We start from the raw sequence: 22,779 nt of genomic DNA, 5'->3' as shown, positions 1-22,779 counted from the left end.
ATCTCATAAACTTCGCTGCCTAGGTTGACTTTGAATTGTGAATTCTTCCAATTTTAGGCTTCCACATAGCTAGGATTATAAGCATAAACCACCAGAAGCCAGCTCAAGTAAGATGTTTGACTCCCAAGTTTAACCAGGAAGGTATGGAATGGGTACTTCTCTTCTGACTTCCTCTTCATCATGCATTCTCATTCCCAGGGCCTCAGTCTTCAAGTATTGAGTTGAATGCCTTCCTCCGCTTGGCCACTGCACTCTGCTGCTGTTCCCAAGCTGCTCGTCGCTTCAAGAAGGTAGTCAAGTCCACATTTCGAGCCACATGGTGGCCAAAGGGGTCTTTTATTAGCTCTTGGTTCTGCTCTCCTGCAAAGGGAGGCACTTATCTTTAGTGCTACCCATGCTCAGACAGAATCCACTCAGAATGAAGGCCCCCCATATCCCCCCAACCAGGGGGCTTCTCTGGTCATCCACGAAACAAAAGAAGCTGGGGAATGGGGGCACAAAGGACTGTATAATCAATCAGTGGACAAGAACACAAAAGCAAACTAAGAATCCATGACCGAGACCACCCTAGCTATCTGGGAATTATCAGAGGCACTGGTACTCACCCAACTCAGCTGCAATTTCTGTCCGGGCCCCCAAGGCTGCTCCATTCCAGATGGCATCTAGCACACGGCTGCCGTGGCGGCTGCAGGCCAGAGATACATACTGTCCCTGTATTGAGACAAACAAGGTTAAGTCCTTCTAGGGACATGCACAAAAATGCTTGGGGGGAGGCAGGGAATAAAGTTTCAGAAGAGTTTAGAAGGGGAGTCAAAAACTGTTTAGGGACCTGGTATCCCATTTTCTGTTTTGAACGTATAGTCCTGGGGGAAGATCTCTTAAGAGCTGAAGGAAATCAAGCCAAAGTCAGATCCTAACCTTTAGGGTCTGTAACACACGGCGACGCTGCTTGCGTGTCACAGAAGGGCTAATCAGGATGGCATCAAGCACATGGGAGCCAGCAGGGCTTTGGGCTAGAGCCACAAGCTGTGGTCCTGTCAAGGCACCTAAACTTCGAAGAACAAGACTAGGGGTAGAGAAGTGCAGCAGATGCTGGAGCAGTAGAGACCCCAGAACAGTTACTTCCCCCAGGGCCCTGACTGAGGCCATTTCCACCTGAAAGAAAACACAGAGGTAAGAAATTAAGTGAAAGCATCCAACACTGAGTTTGAGACTCCAAAAACAAAAGGAAATTACAAATCAAGAAGCAGACAGTGAGCTCAGCCCCAGGATGGGGTCGTCACTCGGAAGATGTCAGTAGCCTCATGCTCCTTTCCCGAGGTGCTTGTTCCCAAGCCTGGCCTCCCAGTGAGGCTCTCCCCTGCCTCACCTGGTGCTCTGAAGGCACTGTCTCTTCCTCCTCCATCAGTTCATAGTACACCTCGTAAGCTGTCAATGTGGCAAAGAGCGGCACACAGGCTACTTGTCGGGATGAGGGCTCTGCACAATGGAATGCCTAGAGGGAAGATAAACTGTGGCAACCCAATTTTCCACACAGGAACAATATTCAGGAATAATGGGATGGCCAAAAGAAATTCTACAAGAAAGTAAGCTCCCTGAGGACACATTCTCATCTGCCTTGCTGCATCCCCCAACTCCATGCTTGCATTAGACGCTGAGTAAACATTTACCCCTCCAACTTCTCTCTCAGTCTGGGAGACAATTTCATCCCAGGGCTGAAATGAGGAGGGTTAAGAATGAATGGCTCTTGGTAGCCACTTTTCCCCTTCTCTGTGAACTTCCTTGGCATGAGCCCTCTTGGGTGTTAATTTTATAAGTCCTCACTGACATCAATAGATTTCAAGCAATACCCACTTACCTCCAATAACCGCTGTAAGACCTGGGCTTGGTGGGCCCCAACTCTGCGACAGGCCCCTACTAGGGCAACAACTACCCCTGGGTGACCCTGGGCCAACACAGCTTCTAGGGCAGGGCTCAGCTCTTCAAACACACGGGACAGCTAAGAGGAAATATAGGATGAAAAGTCTTTGGCATGGTGGTAATAAGTTGTATTACTTAAAAAATAATAATCTTCCTAAGGAAAAGTTATTTTCCAACACAAAAAGTGATGTCCATGTCAGGACTGTGTTGTTGGGTTAAGGCCTTGGACAAAGAGGCAGTCACAGAGTTGCCAACTCACATAGGAAAATAATTTTTTTTTTTAAATCCATTTACTTGTTTTTGTGTCGGTCCTCTCCTGAGATTTAAACTTGGGGCCTGAGGGCTGTCTGTTAGCTTTTTTGCTCAAGACTGGTGTTCTACAACCTGAACCACAGCTCTACTTCTGATAGTTAACTGGAGAGAAAACTCTTGTTATCTTCCCTGCACTGGCTGGCTTCAAATCTCAGTCCTCAGATTTCAGGCTCCTGAGTAGCTAGGATTACAGGTGTGAGCCACTGGCACCCAACAGAGTGGCCTCTCTGTAGATGTAAGGGAAAACTGAGTTGCAAATGTAAATTAAGGCCGTCTCTTACGTGGACAAGGTAGCACATTCTTGTAATCCCAGCATACTGGAGAAACCCTCAGAAAAATCATGAAACAGGCTAGCCAGACTAAGCTACATAGAGACGATTTAAAACAAAACAAAATGAAAACGGTGCTAACAGCACCCCCTGCCTCCTAATTTCTTTTGTCTGAAGAGTAATATGTTCACTCTATTCTCGTGGCAGGCCCAGTGTTAGGAAATATGAAGGGCCTTTCATCCCAAGTAAAATCTGTCTATATTTGAGCATGGGTGGCACTCAATGTGAGTAGTTCCCATTACACAGGAGCAGAACCCGGAGCCTGGAATACGAGATACTCAAGAAGCTGAGATATGAGGATCATTATTCAAAATCAGCCCAGGTAGTCGACACGAGACTCTTAAATCCAGATCTCCAGCAAAAAGCTGGAAGTGGGGGTGTCACTTAAGTGGCAGAGCACAACCCTTGAGCAAAAAAGTCAAGCAAGAGTACAAGGCCCTGCCCGTGTTGGCTCACGCCTGTAACCCTAGCTACTCAGGAGGCTGAGATCTGAGGATCAAGGTTCAGAGTCAGCCCTGGCACAAGAGAACCTGAGACTCTTATCTACAATTAATCTCTAGAAAAAGGGAAGTGGGGCTGTGGCTCAAGGGTAGGGTGGTAGCCTTGAGCTGAAGAGCTCAGGGACAGTGCCCAGGTCCAGAGTCCAAGCCCCATGACTGACCAAAAAAAAAGACCCAATAAACAAATAGAGCAGAAGGAGACTCTACTGGATTTCTAACTCACCAGCTCAGGAGTAGTGACTGCATCCAATAAGCGTTGCAAAGGGAAGTTAGCAATGGGATGTGCAGCCAAGGTCAGCAGCTGACCCTGGAAGTGATCCTCAAAGAGACTCTGGAGCTTCGGGGGCTCTAACACCAACAGCACCTGTTCTAAGAGTCTAGAGCTAGTCTGATCCCGAAGAAACATCAGCAGAGGGCTGGTGACCAAAAAAAAGGAATTAGTAAGTTTTAACTCTACTTCATACAAAACAGTTACACCCAATTACCTCATTCATTTTACACAGCTGAACAATCTCAAAGCCAAGCCATACCTGCCACCTGCTGAGGAATTTCGAGTACCTAGATAGCCAATCACAGCACTGCAGAGATGGGCACAAAACTGGGGCAGTTTTCGGTGTAAGATCTGTAAGGCCACTTGAAGGCAGAAGCTAGAGATCTTGTCAGTAATAAACACTGTAGAGAAAAGGCAGAAATAATTTTGTGTCTACATGGATATAAAATGTCCACAAAGAATGCTTTGCAAGGGGCCGGGAGTTTGACCTAGTGATACAGCACTTGCCTAGCAAGTGGTACTGATTCTTTGGTATGACATACACAGAAAAAGCCAGGAGTGGTGCTGTGGCTCAAGTGGTAGAGCTCTAGCCTTGAGAAAGCCCATGGACAGTGTCCAGGACCTGAGTTCAAGCCCCAGGACTGGCAAAAAAAAAAGAATGCTTTGGAAGAACAAACCAGAAGTTTGAGAAGAGGAGGAATAATCTTACAGGCCTTCCTTGGCAGTTATCTCCAGCAAAGTATTCCCAAGACCATCTTCTTCCCTTCTTACCAGCAATGTCATTCAGAAAGCAAGAGCTCAGGTCCTGAAGGCGATTCAAGAAGGTTTCTGGGACTTCAAAATCAGCAGGCTTACATTCCCGCACTGAGGTCTTATGTGCTTCTGAAAGAAGATTGAGCACATTTGCAGTAATGAGATCACAACTCACCATCCAGGAAGGAGAACACCACAAATGGATGAGGACTCAGCTTGGAGATGCTGAACTCCTTTTACCCCAGGATGACTGACCTGAGATAACATTTGTTTCAACTTTTCTAAGAAACTTCAGCTAGCTCTCCTGGGGTCAACAGAAGATAGCTCAAACTCCTCAGTCAGGTATATAAAGATAGTCCAAAATCAAAATCAGATTTCATTTAAACTTCTCAGGCTGAATGTAATGTTGAACTACAACCCCTGGTAGCCAGGAGTGAGTCAGAGGCAAGCCCAATGCAAAAATCAAACCAAACTGGCCAGGCGCAGTGGCTCATGCCTATAATCCTACCTACTCAGGAGGCTGAGATCTGAGGATCACAGTTCAAAGCCAGCCCAGGCACGAAAGTCCATGAGACTCTTATCTCCAATTAACCACCAGAAAACCAGAAGTGGTGCTGTGGCTCAAGTGGTAGAGTGCTAGCCTTGAATTGAAAAGCTCAGGGATAGTGCCCAGGCCCAGAGTTCAGGCCCCACAACCGATCAAAAAATTAAACAAAAATGAAAAATAATCAAACCAAGGCTGGGAGCATGGCCTAATGGTAGAGTGCTTGCCTAGCATGTATGAAGCTGTGGGTTTAATTCCTCAGTACCACATACACAGAAAAATCTGGAAGTGGTGCTATGGTTCAAGTGGTAGAGCACTAGCCTTTAGAAAGTCCGAGGACAGTGCTCAGGTCCTGAGTTCAAGCCCCAGGACTGGTTAAAATAAATAAATAAATAATAAGCCAAACTAAAACAACAGAAAGCTATGAACCACTCTGAAAATGAATTACTGCAAAAAGTGCTGAAGGTGTACTTCACATTGCAGAGCAATGCCTTCCAGGTACAAGGCCCTGAGTTCAATCCTCAGTAACACCAAATAAACTCTTAACCTTATTTTCAAGAGTTTCTCAAAATAAAGGTCCCAATTTAGGCCCTAGTGGCTCATACTTGTAATCCTTGCTACTCAAGAGGCTAAGATCTAAAGGGTCTTGGTTCAAGGACAGCCAAAGACAGAAAAGTAATCTAGATTCCATCTCCAAAATAACTAGCAAAAGCATGGCTCAAGTGATAAAGCTGCACGCAAGCTAGTAGGCATGACACTGAGTTCAAACTCCAATATCACCAAAAAGAGAGAAAGGGTGGGTGAGTGAGTGAGCAAGTGAGCAAGTACGCGAGCGAGCAAAGGGGGGGGTTGGTGTAGGTCACAAGCTATAACTATCATACAATCAAGTTAATGGTTTTAATCAGAATTCTAGAGCAGAATAAAATTCTACAAAGAAATAAAATATCAGAGTGGAATGCATATAGTAAGAATGTTGTCTCCTGAATTTTGCCTGAATTCAGTAGTATTTATATATACACACTAGGTTATGATTGTGTTTTTAGTTTCATATTACTGGAGCGTGATCTCAAGGCCTCATACTTGCTAGGCAAGTGGGCTATCACTTGAACCATGCCTCTAGGCCTTGAGTCATGTTTTAAAACATTTCTTTTTTCTTTTCTTTTCTTTTTGCCAGTCCTAGGGCTTGACCTCAGAGCCTGGGCACTGTCCTTGGGTACATTTTTACTCTAGGCTAGCACTCTGCCACTTGAGCCACAGCACCACTTGCAGTTTTTCCTGTATGTGGAATGGAGGAATCAAATCCAGGGCTTGGTGTGTGCTAAATGAGCACTCTACCACGAAGCTACGCTCCAGGCCCAACTTTTTCTTTTTTTAAAAACTGCAGTTACGGTATTTAAAAAAAAAAAAAAAAGTACAAGCCAAGTGTCCATGGATCATGCCCGTAATCCTAGCTACTTAGGAGGCAGAGATCTGAGGCTCACGGTTCAAAGCCAGACAGGGCACCAAAGTCCATGAGACTCTTATCTCCAATTAATCACCAGAAAACCAGAAGTGGCACTGTGGCTCAAGTGGTAGAGTGCTAGCCTTGAGCTGAAGATTTTAGGGAACCAAGTCCAAGCCCAGAGTTCAAGTCCCATGACCAACCAAAACAAAACAAAAAAAAGTACATTCGGAACCAGTGGCTCATGATTGTAATCTTAACTACTGAGGAGGCTGAGGTCTATAGGGTCTTGGTTTAAAGCCAACTTAGGCAGAACAGTTCACTAGAATTCATCTCCAACATAATCAGCACAAGGTAAGGCTAGAGTCATGCTCCAAGAGCTTAAGCATCAACCTTGTGAGCAAGAAAGCCAAGAGTACAGTACTGAGGCCTGGACTTCAGGCCCTGGATATACAGTCTGAAACATATTGCAGTAAGGAAGCATCTCCCTTTCTTCCTTCTTCTGCTATGTTAATAGCTGTCCCCTAAATGCATAGTGTAAGTCTATGCATACACTCAACTCTGGTCTTCTAAACTCTGTCCTAAATTCCTCCGCTAATTCAAGACCAAGCTCCTCCATGAAGACTTATATATCTTCTGCTTACTCTTCTTTTGAATGTCCTACACCTTTTTTTTTTCTTTGCCAGTCCTGGGGCTTCAATTCAGGGCCTGGGCACTGTCCTTGGACTCTTTTTGCTCAAGATTAGTGCTCTGCCACTTGAGCCATAGCACCACTTACAGCTTTTTCTGTGTATGTAAGACCAAGGAATGGAACCCAAGGCTTCATGCATACCAGTCCAGCACTCTACTAGTAGGCTACGCTCCTGGCTCCCTACACTCTTTCTGACCACGTCCACTCCCCTTTCTTATACTATACTTACCAGATGATTGGGAGCCACGGTGCCTAGTTCTCTCAGACTCCAGAAAAGTCCCGCCTAACACCTGAAAAAGAGTTCTGACCACGAAGCTGCCATGAGTGTCACCACAGTAGAAAAGAAAATCATCAGACACCTCTGAAGCTAGTCCCAGGACCAGGTCCTCCAAGCTTTCCAAGGCACCATCCTTCCTGTGCTCCTCCTCATCCTCATCCTCTTCTTCCTCCTCCTCCTCCTTGGCAGACCTCTCCAGCAATCGAGGTAGTTGCAGCAAAGCACTTTGCAATACATGGACTCCGCACCGGTGGCAGGCCACAGTACGCAAGTTGGAGCGCAGAGCTGTCCATATTCGGCACAGTGGCTTCAAAGGACTGAATCCCAACAGTTCCTGCAACATCTCACTGCCAGTCCTGTTCGTGGCCAAGGCTAGGGCTTGAGCCTCCACTTCTTTCAAAATATTGTGCACCATCAGCTCTGGAAAAGCGAAAAAATAACTAAGACAAACGGAAAAGAGGGTAATTATGTTTCAGCGTTTAACCTGGGGACGAAGGACAAACAAGACCGAGAAAGAGGACAAGAGAAACAGAACTTTAGTTCCCACATCCGGGGGACCCCGAAAGGTTCCTTCTTTGCCTGTCCTGGATTTTATGCTGTTGGCCGGCACCCCCTCACCTCGCTCCTCCCCGGCCTCGGGAGCCTCTTTCAGCGTAGACAGCGCCCGTCGGAAATATCCCAGGGCTTCGGGGCTCAGGTGCGGAAGGGCATCTGGAGCCGGCTGTGGCTGCCGGTCCCCGGGCGACCGGGCGTGCCGACCGCGGCCCGGCGGAGGGCGCCCCGACCCCCGGGCTCCGCGCCCTCGTTGGCTGCCGGCAGAGAAGCGGCGCCCCGCCTGAGGAGGCGAGCGTGGCCCCAGCCCCATGTGTGCGATGAGCCAAGCCGCCCTCTCGCCGCCGAACGCGAGGCAGGTCCTGACGGACTTCCGAAACGCCGGCGCGCTCCCGGCTCCGCGTTACGTCACGCCTCCGCGACAACCCTCGCCGAGCGCGGTAGGTGTGGCCTCCGGGTGGCCCGCCCCCACACGGGGATTGGACGCCTAGCCCAGGGCCACGCCCCCTCGGTCCCGCCGGGAATCGCTCTGCACTTGGATCCTGGCTTCCAGCTGCAGACGCGGTGTCCGTCCCTCGGGCTGCACTCTAACCCGGACGTAGGCCCGGCCCGCGGCCAGATTAAAGGCTCTCCAGTTCAGGTCTGGCGAGTTTTCGGCAGAGCGAGGATCCCTTCGGAAGAAACCCCAGAAGCAGGTTAGTCTCACACGCTCTCCCCACTTAAAGGCTCAGGAGCCCTCCCGGCTGGGCCGCACCGGGGCCAGGGCTCTACCGAGACGGCGCCCTAAGGAACGGCCTCTCCCAATCCCTCCACCTAATTAGCCCTGCAGGGAGAGTCTCAGCCCTTCACAGAGAGCTCCTCCCAGCTCTCTTTCCGCTCGCTAGGCCTCCGTAACGGAGCCATCCTGGCCGGAGGCTCACACCCTGAGTGCTCCTGGAATCCTCTTTGCCTTCTGTCCCTAGCGCGGTGCTGACCACACACTATCTGCACAATGACCTCAGAAGCCTCGCCCTCTCTCCATTCTCGCCCCCCACCCCCGTCTTGAACAATTTGTGTTAACAGTCCTGGGACTTGAACTCAGGGCCTGGGCTCTCTCCTTGGGCTTTCTCAAGCCTAGCGCTATTCCACTGGAGCCACAGCCCCACTTCCGCCTTTTTCTGTGTATGTGGAGGTGAGGAATAGAACCCAGGGCTTCGTTCATGCTAGGTGAGCACTCTACCACTAGGCCACACTCCCGGCCTGAACAATTATAATTTTTAAAATTATTGTTATTATAAAGGTGATGTACAGAGGGGTTACAGTTACATAAGGTAAGTAAAGAGTACATTTCTTCTTGGACAATGTCACTCTTTCCCTAGCTCTCCCAGTTTTCCCCTCCTGTCCCCACCATATGGTATGTAGTTCATTTTAAATAAACACAGTGAACAGTGACTACCATTGCTGTATTTGTTTACCCTTTGTTCCTCTATTTCTGTGCCTCTCCTTACATTCCCAATGACATATAAGCGAACAAATAGGACATACAAAAGAAAAAGAAAAGAAAAACGCAGGTTTCCATTTCCTGGAGTTTATTTTGATAACTTTGCTTCTTTTTCTCTTTCCTTTTATTTTATTTTTTTTTGGGGGGGGGGTTGGTTGTGGGATTCAAACTTGTCCTGGGTGTTGTCCCTGAGCTCTTGAGCTCAGGGCTACTACTGCCCTACCCTTTGAGTCACAGCATGACTTTTGGTTTTCTAGTGTTTAATTGGAGATAAGAGTCTCACAGACATTGGACTTTTTAGTACCCAGGCAGGCTTTGAACCTTGCTCCTCAGATTTCTGTCTCCTCAGTAGCTAGGAGTACAGGTGTGAGCCACTTAACCCGGCTCCTTTTCTTTTTCCTTTTTTTTTTTTTTGGGGGGGGGTGCCAATCCTGGGACTTGAACTCAGGGCCTGGGCTCTCTCCTTGGGCTTTCTCAAGCCTAGCACTATTCCACTGGAGCCACAGCCTCACTTCCGCCTTTTTCTGTGTATGTGGTGCTGAGGAATAGAACCCAGGGCTTCTTTCATGCTAGGTGAGCACTCTACCACTAGGCCACACTGCCGGCCTGAACAATTATTTTTAAAATTATTGTTATTATAAAGGTGATGTACAGAGGGATTACAGTTACATAAGGTAAGTAAAGAGTACATTTCTTCTTGGACAATGTCACTCTTTCCCTAGCTCTCCCAGTTTTTGCCTTCTGTCCCCACCATAAGGTGTATAGTTCATTTTAAACACAGTGAACAGTGACTACCATTGCTGTATTTGTTTACCCTTTGTTCCTCTATTTCTGTGCCTCTCCTTACATTCCCAATGACATATAAGCGAACAAATAGGACATACAAAAGAAAAAGAAAAGAAAAACGCTCGTTTCCATTTCCTGGAGTTTATTTTGATAACTTTGTTTCTTTTTCTCTTTCTTTTTATTTTTTTTTTGGGGGGGGGGGTTGGTTGTGGGACTCAAACTCGTCCTGGGTGTTGTCCCTGAGCTCTTGAGCTCAGGGCTACTACTGCCCTACCCTTTGAGTCACAGCATGACTTTTGGTTTTCTAGTGTTTAACTGGAGATAAGAGTCTCACAGACATTGGACTTTTTAGTGCCCAGGCAGGCTTTGAACCTTGATCCTCAGATTTCTGTCTCCTCAGTAGCTAGGAGTACAGGTGTGAGCCACTTAACCCGGCTCCTTTTCTTTTTCCTTTTTTTTTTTTGGGGGGGGGGTGCCAATCCTGGGACTTGAACTCAGGGCCTGGGCTCTCTCCTTGGGCTTTCTCAAGCCTAGCGCCATTCCACTGGAGCCACAACCTCACTTCCACCTTTTTCTGTGTATGTGGTGCTGAGGAATAGAACCCAGGGCTTCGTTCATGCTAGGTGAGCACTCTACCACTAGGCCACACTCCCGGCCTGAACAATTATAATTTTTAAAATTATTGTTATTATAAAGGTGATGTACAGAGGGATTACAGTTACATAAGGTAAGTAAAGAGTACATTTCTTCTTGGACAATGTCACTCTTTCCCTAGCTCTCCCAGTTTTTCCCTCCTGTCCCCACCATATGGTATGTAGTTCATTTTAAACACAGTGAACAGTGACTACCATTGCTGTATTTGTTTACCCTTTGTTCCTCTATTTCTGTGCCTCTCCTTACATTCCCAATGACATATAAGCGAACAAATAGGACATATAAAAGAAAAAGAAAAGAAAAACGCAGGTTTCCATTTCCTGGAGTTTATTTTGATAACTTTGTTTCTTTTTCTCTTTCTTTTTATTTTTTTTTGGGGGGGGGTTGGTTGTGGGACTCAAACTCGTCCTGGGTGTTGTCCCTGAGCTCTTGAGCTCAGAGCTACTACTACCCTACCCTTTGAGTCACAGCATGACTTTTGGTTTTCTAGTGTTTAATTGGAGATAAGAGTCTCACAGACGGGGCCGAGAGTTTGGCCTAGTGGTTAAAGTGCTTGCCTAGCATGCATGAAGACCCGGGTTTGATTCCTCGGTACCACATATAGAAAAAAAGCCAGAAGTGGTGCTGAGGCTCAAGTGGTAGAGCTCTAGCCTTGAGAAAGTCCAAGGACAGTGCTCAGGCCCTGAGCTCAAGCCCAGGACTGGTAAAAAAAAAAAAAAAAAAAGAGTCTCACAGACATTGGACTTTTTAGTGCCCAGGCAGGCTTTGAACCTTGATCCTCAGATTTCTGTCTCCTCAGTAGCTAGGAGTACAGGTGTGAGCCAGGACACTGTCCCTAAACTTCTTTTGCTCAAGGCTAGTGCTCTACCACTGAACCATAGTGCTACTTCCAGCTTTTTCTGTGTATGTGGTACTAAGGAATTGAACCCAGGGCTTCATGCATGCCAGGCAAGTACCCTATCACTAAACCACATTCCCAATGCTAGATATTATTCTGTATAATCAGATGCACATAGACATTGTGCCTTTCTGCTCCTCTAAAAGCATCTCTTTACCTCCACAAGTGTTCCTCTCCACCTGCGCTATGGACGTTCCCATGAAGGGCCAAGTGTGTGTGGTGACTGGTGCCTCCAGGGGTATTGGCCGTGGGATTGCCTTGCAACTCTGCCAAGCAGGTGCTACCGTATATATTACTGGCCGCCATCTGGAGACACTTAAGGCTACAGCTCAGGAGGTGAGTGCCTGACCCCCTGAAGAAGCCCTTCCAAATCCCATACCTGGCACAATATCCTCAACACACCATGCACATTTACTAAGAGTAGTATACATAAACCTCATGAATAAATTTAAGTTGAATTGAATTTTGTTAAGTACATTTTATGGTTAAAAAAAAAACAACCTTTCACTTGAGAGCTTAAGATTTACAGCTAATCTTTTAGACCTGTACCTTCCTCTATTTTAAACAAGACTGGACTGTCCATTTTCCCTTCTCTACTAGAATTCAGTAAAAATAAATAAAATCTTGAGTGCCTATGAATTTCTAGGCACTGGACAAACCACTAGGGTTATTACCAAGAATAGTAAAATACAGTTTCTGCTCTTAAGAGTCCAACAGAAAGTGATCATTTCAATGTAATGGTAAGAGGGGAGATTTGCACAAAATGTTTTAAGGGCATGTTATGAAGGGGTTTCTGGGCAAGAGGAAAGTGAACCAGGTACTTCTTTTTTTTTTTTTTTTTTTTTTTTGCCAGTCCTGGGCTTGAGCTCAGGGCCTGAGCACTGTCCTTGGACTTTCTCAAGGCTAGAGCTCTACCACTTGAGCCTCAGCACCACTTCTGGCTTTTTTCTATGTATGTGGTACCGAGGAATCGAACCCGGGTCTTCATGCATGCTAGGCAAGCACTTTAACCACTAGGCCAAACTCCCGGCCCCACCAGGTACTTCTTTAAGTGAATCTTAAAAGATATAAACATTAGATAAAGGACGTTAGGCAAGGTGTTTTAAGTTACATGTGCAAATGGTGAAAGACTTGGCTATTGTGAGGCAATATAAGGCAATAGTAGATGGTGAGAGGCCAGAGGAGGAACAGGTCAGGGGCTGTGGGTATAGCTCTGCTGTTGAATGCTTGCTTGGCAATATGCAATGCTCTACATTTAATCGCTAGCACTGAAAACAAAAGCAAACACCCTAATAACGAACTTAGCCTTCAAACAGATTGGTAGGGTTTTTTTGTTGTTTTGTTTTGTTTTTGTGGGTCGTGGGGCTTGAACTCTAGGCCTGGGCACTGTCCCTGAGCTCTTCAGCCCAAGGCTACCACCCTACTCCTGGGACCTTAGCAGCACTTCTGGTTTTCTAGTGATTTATTGGAGATAAGAGTGTCACTGTCTTTAGTGCCTCCGCTGGCTTTGAGCCTCTATCCTCAGATCTCAGCCTCCTGAGAAGCTAGGATTATAGGTGTGAGCCACTGAGCCCAGCCAGGTTGGTGTTTTTATGGATTTTTTGTGGGTTTTGTTGTTTTGTTTTGTTTTGTTTTGGCTATAGTACTAGGGCATGAACTCAAAGCCTGGGCACTGTCCCTAAGCATTCCCCGTCCCGAAGCTGATACTCTACCATGCCCCTATTTCCTGTTTTTTTTGCTGGTTAATTAGAGATAAGAGTCTCATACTTTTCTGCCTAGGCTGACTTTAGAACTCTGCCTTATGAGCAGCTAGTATAATAGATGTGAGCCACTGGTGCCTGGCTACATTTGTGTTTTAGACAGTTCATACTGACTACATTAAGTCAGGCTGGGAGTTAGGCTTAGTGCCTAGCATGCACGAAGACCCAGGTTTGATTCCTCAGTACCACATACATAGAAAAAGCCAGAAGTGGTGCTGTGGCTCAAGTGGTAGAGCTCTAGCCTTGAGAAAGCCCAAGGACAGTGCTCAATCCCTGAGTTCAAGCCCCAGACTGGTGGGGGGTGGAGGAAGGATTGGAGGTCAAGTGAGCATTCAGGAGGTATCACCTTAGATGAAGTAAGGGGGTAATGAGTAGGCCACAACATGTACCCAGAAAAGAGCTTGTAAATAAGATTCTCCTCTTCCTTTGATGTTGGAAGGTGTGGACAGGTTTGTAGCAGGTGAAGCAGAACAGAATATAGCAATGGTTTATACCTGATAAGTCTGGGTTTTTATTTTTTAGTATGTGCTATTTTTTATTTTATTTTATTTTGTTGGTGGTGGTGAGGCCTGAACTCTAGGCCTGGGTGCTGTCCCTGAGCTCTTTTGTTGAAGGCTGGTGTACTACCGGTTTGAACTACAGCATCACTTTCAGTTTTTGGCAATAAGAGTCTTACAGGGACTTTCCTACCTGGCTTTGAACCAACATTCTAAGAGCTCAGCCTGCTGAATAGATGGAATTACAGGAATGAGCTACTGGTACCCAGATAATTCTGGGTTCTTAGTAACCATCAAGAGTACTGGTGGAGTGAGGGAAAAATGGATGGGACCTAGTAAAGTAGGTAGGAGCTTAAGAATAAGAGAGTTAGTTTGGGCTGGGAGCATGGCCTAGTGGTAGAGTGCTTGCCTAGCATGCGCAAAGCAAAGCCCTGGGTTTGATTCCTTGGTATCACATACACAGAAAAAGCCAGAACTGGTGCTGTGGCTCAAGAGGCAAAGTGAGCAAAAAGTGTTCAAGGACAGTGCCCAGGACTTGAGCTCAGGCCACAAGACTGACAAAAAAAGAGGAGGAGGAGGAGGAGGAAGAGATGATGATCTCAGGAGGTTGACATAGCGCCTAGGCTGAGTTCAAGCCCCAAGACTGACAAAAGAAAAAGAAAAAAGAATATGAGAGCTAGAAAAGAGCACGGACAAGGAAAAGCATCGTTATCTGTTTCTAGGAGCAGGCTCTATGCCTTGTCTTTGACCTTGGCTTTCTGAGTACAGTGCCTACGTGATAGGCGTTAATAAATGATTGTGATTTGAACCTTGATATCCTGAAACTCCTAAAAGAGACACTAGAGGGCAGTATTGCCTTGCTGTGTTAACTAAGCTTTGCTTTCCCCTATCTTGTTCTCAGTTCCCGAGCCTATTTAGTTAGGAAATTATGTTTTATCTCACACTGATGCACAACTGTGAGTTCCTTTCTCCTGTTCCTCCTCAGGCACAGTCCCGTGGTGGCCGGTGTGTGCCTGTAGTATGCGATTCAAGCAAGGAGAGTGAAATCCGGAGTCTGTTTGAACAAGTAGATCGGGAACAGCATGGGCGTCTGGATGTGCTGGTCAACAATGCCTTTGCTGGGGTCCAGGTATCAGTTTGATCCAACTCCACCGTCCTTACCTCCTCCTGAGACCCCTTAGTACTAATCCCCATTTGCTGTCTCCCCCATTAGTCATTCCTTTACACCCTCCTGCCTTCAGATCACCCCATCAGTCACGTTCCTTGTGCCTTCTAGACCATCCTGAACGCCAGCAGCAAGTCTTTCTGGGAAGTCCCTGACACCGTTTGGGATGATATAAACAATGCAGGACTCAGGTGTGTATTCCCCGTGACTCACTTCCAAGCCTGGGGTCCCCTTGCTCAGAGAGCAAGGCAAGAGCCTGTCCCTAGAGGCCTTATTCTTTTTCCTCAGGCTTTCCTTAATTCTGTCTTCCTCCTTTCTGTTGGTTGGTCCTGCTTATACCTGGAGAAGTTCTTTACAGGTGGAATGTCAACTTGTGACTGTCAAATTTTGATCTATTTCTCTCCGTTGTTTTTATCTGAACAAGCCTCTCACCTTTTCTGTGCCTCACTCTACACCCATCCAAGGCCCAGAAGGGAACTTTCCCTTTTTAGTAGCATCAACGGTTTATAGTCTGTGTTTTTAAAAATGACTGGAGGGGCTGGGTGCTGGTGGGTCACGTCTGTAATCCTAGCTACTTCGAGGAGTATGGTTTGAAGCCAGCCTGGGAAGAAAGTTTGTGAGACTCTTATCTCCAATTAACTACCCCCCCCCCCATAAAAAGCTGGAAGTCGAGGTGTGGTTCAGGTGGTAAAGAGCTAGCCTTCAGCAAGAAAGCTCAGGGTGGGCCAGGAGTTTGAGCTAGTGGTAGAGTGCTTGCCTAGCATGCATAAAGACTCGAGTTTGATTCCTCAGTACCACATATGTAGAAAAAAGCTGGAAGTGGTGCTGAGGCTCAAGTGGTAGAGCTCTAGCCTTGAGAAAGTCCAAGGACAGTGCTCAGGCCCTGAGCTCAAGCCCAGGACTGGCAAAAAAAAAAAAAAAATCTCAGGGATAGTCCCCAGCCCTGAGTTCAAGCCCCAGAACTGTCACACACACACACACACACACACACACACACACACACACACACACACACACACACACACGCGCGCGCATGCGCCCCCCCCCACACACACTGAATTCTGAGTGGAAGAATGAATTCTTTTGTTTTTGTGAAGATAACATTAATGACAGGAAAGGTCATCACCTTCCTTTGCCTATGTGTCCTACCTGTAGACCTACAGGCAAGTGCATTTTCCAATGCAGAGTTGGAACATAGGGATTTTTGTGCACATGTGTGTGCCAGTACTGGGGCTTGAACTGAAAGCCTGAGCACTATCGCTTACCTTTTTCACTCAAGGCTAGCAGCTCTACTTGAACCATAGCTCTGCTTCTCCTTTTTCGTAGCTAATTGGCCATAAAAGTCTCATGGACTTTTCTGCCTCTCCTGGCTCTTCAGGAGCCAGGATTGCAGGCATGAGCTACCAGTGCCCAGTGATACTCTCGGGATATTATGGGGTCACACGTATATCTGGCATAGGTGTGAGGTAAACACATTTAGAATTTACCCAGTGTAGTCTACGTAGTTATATCTGATGGTTACCACTGGAATGATAATTAAATTAAACTTAATAGAGGAAATCAATGTCCTGTGAGGTGATCTGGAAATCTAGGACTAACGCATATAAGGAACACCCCCTGCCAGCATCCCAAGGAAGCAAGATTAGAACACAGTTGTAAGCTGGGATGTTGATGGCTCCTGTCAATAATCTTAGCTTAGTGGGAGGCTGAGATCTGGAGGCTATCAATGTGAAGTTAATCCAGAGAGAAAAATTAACAAGATTCTATCTCCAAAATAACCAGCAAAAAGCCACTGTGAAAGTGTGCCTCAAGTGGTAGTAGCTTGCCAGGATGAAAGCAAGGCCAGGTGAGCAGGTCCCATATCCTTCTACACCTTCTTTATCTTCGGCTCTTGCTGGTCAAGGCTATAAACTTGAACAGGGACAGGTCACAGTAGAGACGCAGACCCTAAGCTCCCTCCAGGACTTGACCCATGATGAATGATTTTTGAGCCCTTATAGCATCTCACTAGCACTGTCTTTCCTCCTCTCATATAAATGGATTGCCTTTCCTCTGCATTACCAGGGACTGGGCTCTACCTCCTAAACCTGGAATGCTACCAGTTTTCATTCACAAGGGCCTATCCAATCCCCATGCAAAAGAAAGTTGTTGTTTTTTTTTTCCTAGTTATGTCTGTATTACAAACAAAAAACAAAAAACAAAGATTTTGGGGGGGGGAAATGTAAAGACTAGTAAACTCTTGCCAGGCATACCAGTACACATCTGTAATCTCTGTACTTGGGAAACTCAAAATCATAATTCCCTTGCCTCAGCCTCAAAACTGGGAGTACTGGTGTGTAATACTATGCTAGCATATTACACATTCCTTTCATGTTCTCTTTTTTCTGTACTCTGTATTCATGCAGAAATACATATGTGTGTTAGTATTTGTATCTGTTTGTACATGTGTCGTATTTTTAAGAAAACAAGCCTGTCAGTCATATTTTATCATTTTTGTCTTGGTACAATGCTCAGAAAAGCCTTTCCCACGTCATGTTATGAACACACTTGAGTTGGGTGCTTAGTGACTGTTCCTGTAAATCTTAGCTATTCAGCAAGCTGAGATCTGAGGATTGCTGTTCAAAACCAGCCCGAACAGGAAAGTCTGGGAGACTCTTATCTCCAGTTAACTACCAGAATGCCAGAAGTGGCACGGTGGCTCAAAGTGTTAGAGCCACTAGCCTTGAGCTGAAGGGACAGGGCCCAGGCCCTGAGTTCAAGCCCCACAGTCCCCCCCAACCCCCGCCCCGCCAAAAAAAAAAGGAAAGAAAATAAACACATTTGATCATGTTTTCTTTTAGAACTTCTGTGCTTTTATTTTTTCTGTTTAAATATTGAATCCTTTTTAGAATTTATTTTTAAATAATAAAATGAGGTAGTGGCTCAGTCCTCTCCAACCTAATTACCAGTTGTCCATTTATTCAGTGAGCCATCTTTCTCCATTGACTTGAAATGGGCCTGATAATAAATGTTGTTGCATTTATTCCCACTTGTATTTGTATCTGATTATTAACTATATTGTCTTAGTGTCTTACCTGTCTACTGTACATTTTTAAAAATCAGCTTTAGTTGTGCAAAGGGTGTGTATAGATGATCCTGAGGAACAGAGGGAGAAAACAACTCTTCACCTACAAAACAGTTTTCTTTTCTCTTTTTTTTTTTTTTTTCTGGTTACTTGAAGATAAGGATCACACCGACTTTTGTCTGGGCTGGCTTTGAACCACAATCCTTAGATCTTAGCCTCCTGAATAGCTAAGATTACAGATGTGAGCCACCAGTATCTTGCCATCTTGCTATTTTTTTTTTTAATGTTTTCTGGATGTCCTCATATGTTAATTCTTCTCATTGATCTTTATATTATTTTTTCAATTCTTCTTAAAGTCTTATGAGTAAATATAGTGATAAATTTATATAGAATGGATATTTTTCATGTCCTTTCTGTCCATTTTTGTCTAGAGTTCTTCCATAGTTTTGGTTTTCCTTATAGATAGTCTTTATTTATTATGGTTTTTTTAATGTTAGGGATTAATTTATATGGGTTGGGTTTTTTTTTTGTGTTTGGTTTGGTTTGGGTTTTTTTGTTTGTTTGTTCCTCAGGGTCATTGCCCCTGAGCTTTTTTGTTGTTGTTGTTTTGACTTAATCTCAGCCTGGGTGCTGTCCCTGAACCACTTTGGGCTCAAGGCTAATACTCTACCACTTGAAGCAAAGCACTGCTTCTGCCTTTTTCTGAGTAGTTTATTAGAGATAAGAGTCTCACAGCCTTTCCTGCCTGGTCTGGCTTCAAACCACGATCCTCAGGTTGTAGCCCCTGGTGAACCACCCGCGCTTGGCTTTTTCATTAGTTTTTTATTGTTATTATAAAGGTAATATATGCAGAGATTACCGTTATGTAAATCAGGTAAAGACTACAGTTCTTTTTGGATATTGACACCATCACTACCCCCACCCCAAGCTTTTTCACTCACTCAAGCCTGGCCCTCCACTTCTGGCTTTTTTTTTTTTTTTTAAGTTTAAATAGTCTCAGAGCCAGAAGTTTAGCCTAGTGGTAGAGTGCCTGCTTAGCATGAACAAAGACTCAGGTTCAATTCCTCTGTATCACATATATAGAAAAAGCCAGAAATAGTGGCTGTGGCTCAAGTGGCAGGGTTCTAGCCTTGAGAAAGCCCAAGGACAGTGCTCAGGCCCTGAGTTCAAGCCCAGGAGTAGGAAAAAAAAAAAAAGATAGCCAGGTGCAGTGGCTCGCTCCTATAATCCTAGCTACGCAAGAGGCTAAATTCTGAGGATCAAGGTTCAAAGCCAGCCCAGGCACAAAAGGACCTGTTTTCCATCACTCCACGTGAAGATCACCCTTTCGTCTGGTCCCCAGCCCGATTCCTCTGGTCCTCAGCTGCCTTGTGCAGCTTTCTCCTGCACAGTGTAGCACTGAAGGCCCAAGTAGATGCTAGGGGCTACAGCACACAGGCCAGCATTAACAGTTCGTTCCTTCTCCTTCCTTTCCCACCTTTTTCTAGAGGCCACTACTTGTGTTCTGTGTACGGGGCACGGCTGATGGTACCTGCTGGCCGGGGGCTCATTGTGGTCATCTCCTCCCCTGGTGGACTTCAGTATATGTTTAATGTTGCCTATGGTGTAGGCAAAGCTGGGGTAAGGACTGGTGCTATAGGGGTTTAGAAGATAAAAGACACTGTTGCTTCTTACAGCTAGGAGATATAGCCCCGAATGGCCAGAACGGTGAGGATAGCTAGGCCTTACCTGCCTATCTGTCCCAGTCTGGGGGAGCTCCAGAAGTGGAGCTGTGACTCAAGTGGTGGAGCATTAGCTTTGAGCACAAAAGATGAGGGACAGCATTCAGGCCCTGAGTTCAAGCCCAGAACCAGTTAAAAAGAGGAGAAGGAGGAAGAGGAGGAAAGAAGGGAGGAAGGAAGAGAGAGAAGGCAGGCAGGCAGGCAAACGAGCATGATGTTGGGGCATACCCCATTAGGTATGGGCGGGGGGTGTAAGAAAAGGAAGGGACCATGCTGGTACTCTGACCTTCACTCTGCTTTCTGCCCCTCTACAGTGTGACAGGCTGGCGGCTGACTGTGCCCACGAGCTACGGCGCCATGGGGTCAGCTATGTATCTCTGTGGCCGGGGATGGTGCAGACAGAACTGCTTAAGGATTATATGATGAAGGGGGAGTACCTTGACGATCCTCAGATCAAACAGGTTGGCACAGGGGCTGGGAATATGGCTCAGTAGTGGAGTGCTTGCTTGCCTTGAGCAAAATAAAACTTGGGGACAGTGCCTAGACCCTGAATTTAAGTCCCAGGATTGGCAAAAGAAGGACAAGGGAAGCAGAGAGTGGAGGAGAACCAATCTCCGTATATAAGACAATAGCAAAAGTAACATCCTTGGGCTGGGAGTGTGGCTTAGTGGTAGAGTGCTTGCCTAGCATGCATGAAGACCTGGGTTCAATTCCTCAGTACCATATACACAGAAAAGACTGTGGTTCCAGTGGTAGAGTGCTAGCCTTGAGCAAAAGGACAGTGCCCAGGCCCTATGTTCAAGTCCCAGAAGTGGCAAAAAAAAAAAAGAGAGAGAGAGAGAGAGAGAAAGGAAAAAGCCGGGTGTAATGGCTCACGCCTCTAATCCTAGCTATTCAGGAGGCTGGGATGTGAGGATCATGGTTTAAAGCCAGCCCGGGCTTATCTCCAATAAACCACTAGAAAACAGGAAGTGGCCCTGTGACTCAATGGGTAGAGCAGTAGCCTAGAGCTGAAGAGCTCAAGGACAACGCCCAGGCCCAGAGTTCAAGCCCCATGACCAACCAAAAAAAAAAAAAAAAATAGTAACCTTCCTATATATTAGGGCTTCCTGGAGCAAGCAGAGGACTGAGTATTGTGTTATTTCAGTCTTGTAGGGGAGATACTTCCTCTATATTACAGGTAGTGAAACTGGACCCCAGATTGATTAGCTCAGGGATAATGCTCAGGCTGAGAAAGAAAGGGAAGGAAGGTGGTAAAGTAAAGAAAGGGAGAGAGAGTAAAGGGCCGGGAGTTTGGCCTAGTGGTTGAAGTGCTTGCCTAGCATGCATGAAGACCCGGGTTCGATTCCTCGGTACCACATATATAGAAAAAAGGCTCAAGTGGTAGAGCTCTAACCTTGAGAAAGTCCAAGGACAGTGCTTAGGCCCTGAGCTCAAGCCCAGGACTGGCAAAAAAAAAAAGAGAGAGTAAAGAAGTTACCCCGTACTTTTCAACCTGTTTTTCAGTACCTACCACGTTTCTCAGCAGCAGAATCCACAGAACTGAGTGGTAAATGCGTGGTGGCTTTGGCAACAGGTAACGAATTTGGTGTAGCCCAAAGGGAATGGAGGAGCTGCAGAGCGGACTGAGTTTGGGTTCAGATGACTGAGGATTATACCTCGCTTTTCTGTCTTTTGACAGTCAGTGTTCCTAGCTTGAAGGTTATGAGTCTTACGAACTGGCTATGGGAGGGGCAGCCAAGGCTTTCACAGGAGCAAGAGAAACATTTCTCCCTGAGTGCACAGTAATGTCCATATCTTCTCCCTCTGTACCACGCCCTTGTCACCATCTCTAACCCTGTGTGTGCCCGCAGACCCCAAGATACTGAGCTTGAGTGGGAAAGTGCTGCCCTCCTGTGATCTTGCTCGACGCTATGGCCTTCAGGATGTGGATGGTAAGAGCTATGGTCCCACAGCCAGCCTGGACGGCTGTGCCTTCTGCTTTCTGCTCACTCCTTTCCCTCAGTCTGTTCTGCCAGCGTTGGGGGTGAGAAGCAAAGGTCTAATGTGTTCTTCCCTTATTCCCAGGACGCCCTGTCCAAGACTATCTTTCTCTGGGTTCTGTTCTCTCACAAGTCACCAACGTGGGATGGTTAGCTTCCTTCTTGCCTGGCTTTCTCCGCATACCCAAATGGATTATCACCCTGTACACCAGCAAGTTCTAACCCTCCCAACCTAACATCACAAACTTGTCCTAGCCGCTGTTAAGAGTCTCCCTAACTGGGCATCCTTGGTGACTCTGGGGACCTTTTGTGCCTTGGTTGTTCATGTCTGTACACTTTGTGCCTCAATATTGAAAAATACTCTATCGGCTAATAAAAGTCTGATTTCCTGATTTGGCTTGTAAGTGCTGATTCTCTACTCGAAAGACACAAGAAAGGTGGCGGGGCGCGGTGGCTCACGCGTGTAACCCTAGCTACTCAGGAAGCTGAGATCTGCGGATCACCAGTCCAGGCACAAAAATCCCTAAGACCTTTTTTTTTTTTCCCTTTGCCAGTTCCTGGGGCTTGAACTCAGGGCCTGGGCACTGTCCTTGGACTTTCTGAAGGCTAGAGCCACAGCACTACTTCCGGCTTTTTCTGTGTATGTGGTACTGAGGAACTGAACCCGTGCATACTAGGCAAGCACTCTACCACTAGGACAAACTCCCAGCCCCCCCTCCCCCCCCTCGCCATGAGACTTTTTATCTCCAATGAACCACCAGAAAAACAAAAGTGGCACTGTGACTCAAGTGGTGGAATGTTCGCCTTGAGCTGAAAGAGCTCAGGTATAGCTCCCAGGCCAAGAGTTCAAGCCCCATGACCGACAAAAAAAAGAGAGACACACAAAGATTTATACATGTGTAAGTTCCCAAAGGCTTCTGTCCCTAGGCGAAGGCCCCTTTCCTCTAGCCTGGACCTCGCAAGGCCTGTTGCCCAGGCCCCAGCCAGAGAGCAAAGTCCCTTTTCAACCAGAAGCTTCATTTCGCACTTTTCACCCCATCATCCCACCTAGTGTTGTACCACTGGAACTGTACACCTCCAATTCTAGCTTTTTGCTGGCTAATTGGATATAAGTCTCACAGATTATTTGTCTTCAAACCAGGCTTCAAACCTGTCTTTAAATCTCAGTCTCCTGAGTAGCTA

The 22,779-nt window shown here is 46.3% G+C and overlaps 2 protein-coding genes across 2 annotated transcripts; one reads left to right on the top strand and one right to left on the bottom strand.

Moving 5' to 3' along the window:
- Positions 1-108: 108 nt before the first annotated feature.
- Nop9 (NOP9 nucleolar protein) lies at positions 109-7,960 on the bottom strand. Its single transcript, XM_090345304.1, has 10 exons — positions 7,657-7,960; positions 6,991-7,458; positions 4,104-4,214; positions 3,592-3,733; positions 3,285-3,477; positions 1,859-1,999; positions 1,370-1,495; positions 919-1,155; positions 606-711; positions 109-360 (listed from the first exon to the last, which is right to left on the bottom strand). Exons 1-10 carry the CDS (start codon positions 7,901-7,903, stop codon positions 203-205), a joined length of 1,929 nt encoding a protein of 642 aa, XP_090201430.1. The 5' UTR covers positions 7,904-7,960; the 3' UTR covers positions 109-202.
- Positions 7,961-8,109: 149 nt separating this feature from the next.
- Dhrs1 (dehydrogenase/reductase 1) lies at positions 8,110-21,989 on the top strand. The gene is made up of 9 exons (XM_090345305.1): positions 8,110-8,285; positions 11,575-11,744; positions 14,651-14,794; positions 14,942-15,021; positions 19,382-19,514; positions 19,930-20,076; positions 21,122-21,191; positions 21,469-21,549; positions 21,683-21,989. The coding sequence occupies exons 2-9, from the start codon at positions 11,595-11,597 to the stop codon at positions 21,817-21,819; spliced, it is 942 nt and encodes a 313-aa protein (XP_090201431.1). The 5' UTR covers positions 8,110-8,285; positions 11,575-11,594; the 3' UTR covers positions 21,820-21,989.
- The last annotated feature ends 790 nt before the right edge of the window (positions 21,990-22,779 follow it).

Source organism: Megascapheus bottae, chromosome 14, assembly GCF_031878675.1.
Source record: "Megascapheus bottae isolate mThoBot1 chromosome 14, mThoBot2.hap1, whole genome shotgun sequence".
Classification (NCBI taxonomy): Eukaryota; Metazoa; Chordata; class Mammalia; order Rodentia; family Geomyidae; genus Megascapheus; species Megascapheus bottae.
This window is presented reverse-complemented; position numbering and strand designations above follow the sequence as displayed.